This window comes from Anopheles aquasalis, chromosome 2, assembly GCF_943734665.1.
Source record: "Anopheles aquasalis chromosome 2, idAnoAquaMG_Q_19, whole genome shotgun sequence".
In the NCBI taxonomy this organism is placed as follows: Eukaryota; Metazoa; Arthropoda; class Insecta; order Diptera; family Culicidae; genus Anopheles; species Anopheles aquasalis.
The window spans coordinates 5015001-5025000 of NC_064877.1; the positions used below are offsets into that span (position 1 = coordinate 5015001).

At 50.2% G+C, this 10000-nt stretch overlaps 2 protein-coding genes across 3 annotated transcripts in view; one reads left to right on the top strand and one right to left on the bottom strand.

The window, feature by feature from the left end:
• The window catches only part of LOC126570523 (uncharacterized), a 14503-nt gene extending 13950 nt beyond the window's left edge, over positions 1-553 (bottom strand). For both annotated transcript variants that reach the window (XM_050228327.1, XM_050228326.1), the window contains exon 1: positions 415-553. The gene's annotated coding sequence lies outside the window, so the exon portion shown is untranslated. The remainder of the gene's footprint in view (positions 1-414) is intronic.
• An 8718-nt stretch (positions 554-9271) lies between these two features.
• LOC126571956 (uncharacterized) overlaps positions 9272-10000 on the top strand; it is a 1422-nt gene continuing 693 nt past the window's right edge. The window contains exon 1 of the mRNA XM_050230873.1: positions 9272-10000. This exon is cut by the window's right edge and continues 693 nt beyond it. Within this exon, the coding sequence (XP_050086830.1) occupies positions 9272-10000 (729 nt within the window).

Consider the following 10000-nt stretch of genomic DNA (forward strand, 5'->3'; position numbering starts at 1 on the left):
CACACGCGAATGTTACGCACTCACTAACGAAAATATTCGCTACGAACGGGGGGTACTACTGTGGCTGCACCAATTACCGCACCGTGAAAGGTGTTAATTCTCAACCACTTTTTTCCAACCATCACACACCCGGTGCACTTCACCTCGCTCTACCAGCACCGTCCGGAGCCTTTTGCGCGTTCGGTTACGCATTACGCATGGAGGCGCACGGTCGCGGACGTTTTTCGAGGATATTTTTGCGGATTTCGGGCACTAAAGTAAAATTATCTCTAGCCAACCACCGGACGGACATTGCCGGACTTTGGTTAACTAACACCTCTCCGACACGATCGGGGACGATCACACCTTTTCCTTTTCGTACGAAACAACGATTTCGCTCACTAAACAGCCTGTTGGCTTGTCGTTAAAACTCACAATTAATTCTGGAGCTAATGGTTTGTGCTGTGCGATGGGCCCGGAACCCTTCGCCGCCCCCTGGCTGCTAGAATGAATACGATCGCACGCGCGCCACACCGCCGCAGTAGAACGACCACCGAGAACTGATCATCACCCACCACCGAGCGAGCCGTTCGTGACCGGTGCCTGGTGAGGAAAACATGGTGAGAAAAATTATTTGCACTAATCGTAAGGGAATGGTGAGAAAATTTAGAAAACACGAGAGAAATGTGTTTGCATGATAGAGAGCAAGAAATCGCGAGAGAGAGAGAGAGAGAGCGCAGTCATTAGCCACTCATCCTTGGGGAGCTCGCTCGATCTCGACAATATAATCGATCAGACGATAGCAGTGCCAGCAGGACACGCTAATCAATACACTCAGGCCACTCACCGACGACGATGACGATGACGACGACGACAACGAAGGAATCAAGAATCATGTTTCGCCTCGCGCAGGAATCGCCTCGGCACCGGTGTAGGGGGTCGTCTTGCGGATCCCTCGGTAGCCTCCCTTTCTCATTTTGCACCGCATGGCCAAGAGGTGGTGTGCCAAGGGAGCTTGAGGGGGCCAATAGTGTATACTTAATAAAGTTCTATTTTTAGGACCCCACGAAACGTCACACTGGCTGGCTGACTGGTTGGCTGGCTGACTGGCTGGCAGGCAGGCAGGCTAGCTGCGGCTTGTTTCCTAACTCTCTGCGTGACAGTTTCATTGCGTCGCCGTCGCCAGGTCGCGATCGCGACGTTTGTTTTGTTTTCTTTCGCTTTTCTTGCTGCTTGCTTCACTTCCTCTTGCATGCTGCTGCTGCTGGTTGTTGCTGGTCGTACACCGTCGAGTGTTCGAGTTGATCCAGCATGCGTTGCGTGATATGAACGCCTCGTCGGGGTTTTTTTTTATTCGAAGTAGAGGGAGATTAGTTAGGCAAAACAACGGCTGTTTGTGATTGGAAGTCGGATGGAGATGGTTCTTAATTCAATCACGATTAATTTCACGAATTTGCACAATCATTGCCCCATTGACGCGTGCCCGACAGGGAGTGAAAGTGCTACTGCGCTCACCACGTGAGGCTAATTCCAGTCAAGATTGTAGCCACCATGAGACTTCAATAATCCAACGGCTCGGGCTTCTGGTGCCTGGCCCCTTACATAAGCGATGCCTCGCTTTTGAAGGCGCACACGATCGTACCCTGGTACGTACGATGATCATTAGTTGTTGGGTTGAAAAATCCTGCCAAATATTTGTGTCCACTGGAACTTTGCTTTCGCGTCGATTAGACGGTGTGATTAATCGGACATGCACGCTTGCTGGCCGCATTTAATCCCCCCCGGATCTGCTGGATTCGGGGCACCTCTCACCCGGCATCGACCCGGATACCTTCGAGGGAGGAAAGGTGGTGTAACGCATGATTATAGCGTTATTCCATCAATCACCATTCATCTCGAGCTGATCGTGGAGGAATTATGAAAATAGGGGCAACCGGATCGATCGAACTAAGCAGACCACGATGGATCGATGACATTCCTCCCAGTTTCCCATTGTTTCGCCGGCAACGATTGGTTTCGGATGCAAATTTCGTGCGCGTGATCTCGCTCGCGATGTCCACGGGAATCCACGCGATCCGTCCCGTTGTCCGATACGATCTGACACACCCCGGGACACAGGCCTGGCCTGGCCGCTGTCTGCATTGGACGCTAAAAATATCGTATACCGGCACCGGTATACATTTCCGATTGCATAAGTTTTGGAGATTCTATAAATACGTCGATTACTACTCTGTGGTGCGCGGTGCGGTCCCAGCTCCACTAATTTGTGGCTGCCCCATCGTTGCCTCTCATTCTCTCTCTCTTTCTCTCTCTCTCACTCACACGCGCGCACTGCTGGGAATATTCTTAAGGAGAACCCTATCCTTCGATAGATCTAAATCGCCCTAATGCAGCCAGTGTTCTGCGATCGCGTTCCTAAACGCTAAAGGTATCATGTGCCCTGCCCCAAGTATATGTCTGGCAAGAAGTAGAGAGCTCTCCCTCTCTCTCTCTCTCTCAGCGACTCCTAAATGATCGCATAATAGCGCAATCGCACCGCCGTGCATCTGCGAGACACCGGTGATCGCGGCAGTCATTAGTCATTCGTCACTGCTCGCTACTTAGCGCGTGATATGCGCACAGTAGGGGATTCTGTATCATTTCACCTCACTGCCCCTGAGACCGGTTCTTCGGTAGCCGACGATCGTCTTCAGCCTGTGAGCCGTTGACAGACATACGTAGCGATGTTTTATGTAATGTGAAACTATTGTTCAGCAAAGTGGTATTAAGCTTTGTTTCACAGATTTGACTGCGAAAGTGCTCGAAACTTCTACACCGACTCTGTTACTTTGCTTTGCATTGGCTATACCGTTGAACCGGAACAGGTAACATGAAAAAACGTACATAAATCCGTCTATTTATTGATTTTTATCTGGGATCACCATTACACACGGCGTAATTGTTGTTACGATCGAACAATGTGGCGATCATCGTGACCGATTCCATGACTTTATCCCATCTTTCACCACGAAACCTTGATTCCCCTTAAGAGGGTTGCGGTTGCTGTCAGCCAGCACAGAATGTCTTTATTTGCTTCCTATCCGCAATGTTTGGCCAAGTTGAACCGTACTCCATCTTTTGAGGTCACAACCATCTTCCCTCGCACTGACAGGTCAATATTAACCTTTAACATCTCACTCTTGCTCTCTTTTGCGCCCATGCCCGCGCCATTCCTGCCTTGCTAAGTAGCATTAAACCCTCCCTTACCGTTAAGAAGCTGTTAATATAAATCCATCCGTCAACCTTCTTTAGATCCTCTCCACGAATTCATTTGCAGTGCTCCGTGGCAAACGATGCAAATGGTGAGAGTACGCGGCACCGGCAATAATGCAAAGTACGCAGTGAATCAATGTCACTCCAGAGGAGCTGGCCCACCGAAACGCCTTTTGCTTTTAAAATGCTGCCTTCCATTTCCATTTGTGTCGCGCTTTCATCTCTCACGATTTCGTATTCGTTTGCCATGGTGGGTCAGTGCGCGTGCCACGATCCGCTCCGCCAGCCGGTCAACCGAGAGTTGTTGACATCGCACGACTTGTCGGCAGAATGCACTCTTTGTGTGCAGCTCATCCGGTGGGAAATTGGATCGTGCAATACCCCAGTGCTCACCCAGGTGCATAATGTTCATCGAGTGCATTATTCCGGATCTCCTTTTTGGGATTGCAACCATTCGTCCTTGACACCAGGCGGTCAGTGATTGTTCGGTACACGCAGGCAACTACTCTTGGTTCTATGTACCCTGTCTCTCTCTCTCTCTCTCTCTCCCTGTGACAATTGATGCATCGTAGCATAAAGATTGTCGCTCGTGAACGGCACTCTTAATACCGGTTTCGTTTGTTCGATCTGTGCCACGTATAATCCACGTTGTTGGTGCGTTTGGCAAGAACCTCGGCTTCCCTCCCGGCATCACAATTCAAATTAAACTGTCTGGCTCATAAATAACAATACAATTATTCCCGCTGACAACACCGTTGAATCGATTCCAACGAGCAAAAAGCATGAGTATGAATTCGCAATAAATTAATGCTCTTCTCCTCGGTTCGCCCCCCTTTCGCCTATCCTGCCTGCCATGGCATGGCTTATGCTGTCCCATTAACGCACCGGCGATTACAGCGCACACAACACGACGACAGTGCAACGCTGCGCTCGAAAGTGCAGTGCCGGGCCGGCCGACGAGATCGGAATCGAAAGCGGATAAGAAGATGCCGGCAGCAAGGAGGTGCAAATGATGTCCGTAACCGAGTCGCTCGGTCTACGCGTGGGGACTTTCGGGACTTTCGGAACCGGGAGATCGTCCGCTCCGTACTTTCGATTTCTGCTGATTCGGCCAGTGCACGGCGCTCGCTGGTACGCGAGATGTTACGTAATGTACGGTGGCCACCGTGAATTGTTCCGTGGCCCTTCTCCTGTGGCTCTCACAGACAGCAGCAGCAGCAGCAGCTACTTGGCTACAGCATCGAAGGCACAGCTGTCAGGATGCGTCCAACAACTGGCGTGTATCTTCGTTCCTTTCACTGATGCATTCAACTGTCAGCTGCTCGAGCAAGCGAGGGAGCGATCAAGGGGGGAAGTATCGGAAGGGACAGGGCACTGCTCGACTTGGACGCGTCACCAGAACGCACGGCAGGTTCTACGAGGGACCTACGATCATGCGCCAACCGCGGCACAGTTGAGGCACCGTTGACAATCTTTTATTTCCGCTCAATTTGATTCATCCCAATCTCCGCCTGGGAGGCCTAGAGGACTCGGCCAAATGTGTGCAGCCTGCACGTCGCTAACTGCGGTCCGTGACCGGGACCATCGCGGATGAGCGCGGTGCACGCGGTGCATGACACGATCCGGCCGGTCCGAAATGTCAAGTCGAGCGCCGTCGGAGTACGTGAGCGCGAGTGCGCGGCGTAAATTGGGTGCGGAAAATGCATCGTCCTCGTTCCGGCCATGGCCGGCCGATTCGGCACTTCCTCTCCCCCCCCCCCCCCCCTTGAACGGAACGGTGACATGACGGACAGGCCATGCAACTGTGGCGCTGCCGCATCAAGAACGGGAAACCATAACCTACATATTGGATGATCTTTTCATTTCACGCCGGACTGCCATGGGCCCCCCCCCACCGCATTCGGCGTGATGTCTTTGAAGACGCGCCCCCGGGTCTTGCCACTTTTCGGCTTCGCTGAGCATGTGCAATGACTCTTCATCACCCATCGATCAAGCGGTGATCAGAATTGGACCATTACGATCGCCAACAAAGCGCCGTGCTCGAATGGTATAATTTGTATCGTATCCTGGCACGTTGCGGCAGAAAATGTCGTAGGGCAGGGAGGTGGAGTAATGAGAAGCGACGCTAACACGGAGATCAGGCGTAATAACGGATGTGGTATTAAGCTGACAAATTTTTACGGCTTCTGCTCGCGATTCAGGACACCAGCGACAGCGGAATGATGATCACCGACCGACCGAGCGACCATCCGACCGATCGTTACAATCATTTCGCAACAACCCATGCTCCTAGTCGACCTCCGATATGATGGCGCTAAACCCGGCATTCACATCACACCTCAGCAGTCAGCGACCAGTGGGAGTTGGGCGGGGGGGGGGGGGCGAAAAATGCTCCAACAGTGCCGCCATGGCCCCGTAAAAACCATTGGCCACGCCAATGCGCCTGGTACCTGTTTCAGCGCGATGACAACGGGCACGGTGGGTGAAGGAAATGTGAGACAATCTGAGACAATCGCAACCTGCGAGCGAGCAGCATCAACAGGCCGCCAGGCCGAACGACACCGGAACACGTAACGCAACACATCGCACTACGCGAGAATGAGGTTACGCTATTCTTGGAGCGCCCGCCGTTCGTTAGCACGCTCTCGGAGTTCGGAGATGCGTCGAAACCACCCGGCGGCATTGCGTCACGTGAATTGACGGGGCGACGGCCGGGCCGAGACCTTCGCAGCAGCTCAGATTACCATCGTCACTGACTGCTGGGATTGTGGGTGGTCAAGAATGCAACAAAATTACGCGAAAATCCGTAAAAATCGATTCATTGGCTCAAGGTGTGATTTGGACTACTTGGCACCTCATCGAACCCGGGTTGGCGCTAATGACAGCTCTTTGACCTGGCGAAAGGCAGGGTTCAAGTGCGACAACCCCGAATCAGCCGCAATTAATTGGTCATTTTGGGGGGCTGCTTACGCGCGTGCCGTCCCGACACGACCCGTGTTCGTCGGTACCAGCCAAGCCTTCCTTCTTCTGCTAGCGGTTTTTCTTCGCCGCACTCGTTGACGACGTAAACGCGCCCGAGGGAAGGTCACCACGAACCGGGCGCGAAAGGGAACTACACCCCTCGGTGTACACCCTGCCTCTCTAGGGCAGAGCTGTGGTCTGTTAGGTGCACCTTTTGTTTCAAGGATTTTTCTTGTATTCGAGACGAGATATTGCGAGACTTTTGTCTACCGATGGAACGCTAGACACAAATATCCCCAACGGTTGCTGCTTGTTGGCTCCTTAAAAGCATTCCGGCGAAACTACCATTTCAAGTAAGTCGAGCCTCTGGATTCCGCTTTCGCGTGTGTTTCTTGCCAAACCATGGCCAATCATATGGCCGCACCGTGATTCGTCAAGGCTAAATGTGCTTCGGGAGAAAGCCAGCCTCTGCGCAGTCCGTTACACAATCGTTCTGAGTCCTCTGGAACGAAAGGCTTCACGTAATTACGTCACGTCCGTAGACGGTGAGGAAGAAAGTAAACTCCTTTCCAATTAAGCATATGAGAAGGCGAAGAGGGGATTGTTGGAAGGAAGATCACCTACAGGGTGTTTCTGGAAAAAATATGCATAAATCTTTTGTTTCAGTTCAAAACCATCATGTTTTTTCCTTTAAAGGGAGGCTTCGGTATTTCTTTTTTTGAGTGACACATATTTTTAACATTTTTCCCTGAATGTTGATCCTTTCAAGAACATTGTGTACAATGTTTCTAGAAGTTATAGATTTTTGAAAATCTGCGTTTCATACAAGGCTCTATGCAGCTCGTTACTTTGACGCGCGTTTCCTAAAACCAACGTTTTCAAAGACGGTGCCCATCGTAGCATAAAAACGACTGTACCGATCAATTTGAAATTTCGAAAACATAATCTTTACATTATTTTGCAAGTAGCCCCCATGAGTTTTCACAAAAATTGTTGATACTTTTTTATAATTATGTAAAACTCGAATCTTTTTGGGAAAATTGTAAAAAGCATCATTGTTGGATAAAGCTTTTAATAAAACGCCCGCAAAATACGACCAAATATGCATTTAAAATTGCGATTTATTATGGCATTTTCAAAAACATTTATAGGTAGATAGTTTACTGCAAACAAATCGTCAAACCGTTTTCTGTCCGAAACAAAAGACTTGCCCGTTTAAGCGACGAACCCGGTTTGATCATAATGTGATCGATTTTTCAACTTCAAAAATCTGTTAAAAATCGAAAAATAGAAGATTCTACAAAATTTCGACGGCGCTACCTTGATAAACTTATAATCTATCAAACGAATATAGATTTGTATTTTTCTGATGACCCATCACGCAGCTACGATGGGCTCCGGGAAAAGTATCTTTTCGAAGACACGACTGCCTAAATTTGATGCTAAGGATGAAGTTTTTATAAACCTTTCCCAAAAGAGAAGAAACAATATTCTTCAATAGATGTAGTTTAATATGCCATTCATTTGAAAGAATAAAGTTCAATGAGTACGTCACAAAAAATCGTCAAAAATGATCCTTTTTTTGGCCAGACATTACCGAAGCCCCCTCCCCTTAATGCAAAATCATGCAATCAAAAACTTTTGCAACAACTTTTTAGAAACCTCTATCTACAGTAGATAGTTTGACAACTTTGTTAGACAGTTATTAGACAACTTCTCGTTTGCCAATGCCAATGCCTCATACCTGTCTTGGAAGAAAAATCCTTGGAATATTTTATGAAACACCCTATTCATCTCCTCTAAAACACAGCGCAGTGTTTTGGTGGAGATGTATAAATCTAGTTGGCGAGATAAGTCAAACGACAATCCACCTGTCAAATTGGCAGTACCGGTTCGATTTTTCAACTGGATGATGTTGCGGTGAGGCAATCGTGCTCGCTCGTGGAATTAGTAAATCATTTTAATGGAACATATATGCGTGTCACCTGCATCAGTGAACCTCCTTAAGCCCTTAATCCATCCTGCATACGTGAGTTACTCAATCGAAGCTTCAGAAGGTCGGCGGCTGCGGGTCGCTCAACAGCGAAGATGCCGGTCTCCGGGGGTGATAAGATGATTGGGCCGAAGCTAAGGGCTAAAAGGGAAAAAACAAAAATAAAAAGTAATTCCCTCGCAATCCCTTGCTCCACCACGTGTTCGCACCTTTCGCTCACGCAGACATTCTTCGGATTGTGCTTTTTGCGATCGATGCCGATCGACTCACTGAAACCGGAATCCAATTGTGGTCACTAGCCCGTGCCGGCCCACGTTACAATGCGTACACTGCGTACGAATCGCTTCGCCTAGTGTTCGCATTCAGTTCGCGTTCCCCTCGCAGGAGCACCCCAGTCCCAACGGTCCCAGCCTGGCTCCCTGAGCGAAGGAGCGGGAGACCCTTGTCCACTGATATTGCTTTTGCTCGATTTTCGTTGGTTTGGTTTTTGGAGCCGTCAGTGATCGCCGTGTGATACCACCGACGGGGCTATGTTATGCAATGCTTCGTTGCTGCTGCGTCCACACGGCAGCCCAGTGGTCCAGTTGTTGTCCTTCCGAATGATGGAGAGATGAAGAAAACAAAATTGGACGCACCTGAGTGAGTGTTCGATCGTTTGTATGAGTGTGTATGCGGAGGGACGCCGTCATCGATGTCGGCGAAACAAGTCCAACGGGGGCCGAGTCCCAGGGCTTGGCGTTCGGCGATAATCTCTCCGTCCTCGCCAGCTCCTCGCTACTCTGTCGCAGCCGTGGGCCTCCACGAATTCGTTCGTTCGAGAGGACAACTGGAACTGGAAGACTGGCCGACGGCCAGAGGACGAAAGGCGAATTCGATTCGAAAGTATAAAACTGGAGCATTTGTACCATTTTGGAGACAGTACCCAAGGTGTTCCCATTGGTGTACGACGCTGTTAACGTTCGGATTCGTTCGATTCGCGGTAGTGCGATCACCGTCGAACTATCCGGTAGCCAGAGTGCTAGCCGCTTGCTATAGAGAGTGTTTTGTGGTGAATACGAGAAAGCCATCGTGGCACGAGCGAACACAATGAAGTGCATTGTAGTGTGGTTTGTTGGTGCGTGCGTACTAGCACTGGTCGGTGCACGGCCAGAAGGCTATAACTACTACACGCCCCATGGTTCTAGTGGTGGAGCCGGATCGGCATCCTCTAGTGCGAGTTTAGTGTTTTCTGCCGGATCTTCTGCCGGATCGTCAGGATCGTCCGGATCTTTCGGATCACTGGGATCACTCGGGGCTTCTTCTTCGGCGCACTCGATCGACGACTGCGACGAACCGGAACTGCACACTCAGGAACATTTAAACACTCACGTGGAATACTTTGCCCCACACACCACGAGCCATTCGTCGCAGGCGCAGTCCACCTTCCAGGGTGCTTCCTTGGCCCGCCAACCCGAGTTCCCCACGGTACAGCAAGTGTCGATTGGTAGTTCCAGTGGAGGACATTATCACTATCAGCAACAGCAGCAACAGCACCAGGAACAGCAACATGTTGTACAGCAGCAGGTACATCATCACGTCGAACCTCAGATCGAGTACTTCTCCAATGTGCACCAGCACGCGCAGCTGGGCCACCATCACCACCATGAGGCCCCGAAAGTCCACTACGTACAGCAGCCAGTGATCAAGGAGGAAGTGCACAAGCACGTGTACGTGCACGTTGCGCCCGAAGAGAAGGAAGAGATCCACCAGAAGGTGGTACTGCCGACCTACACCAAACAGAAGCACTACAAGATCATCTTCATCAAGGCACCGACC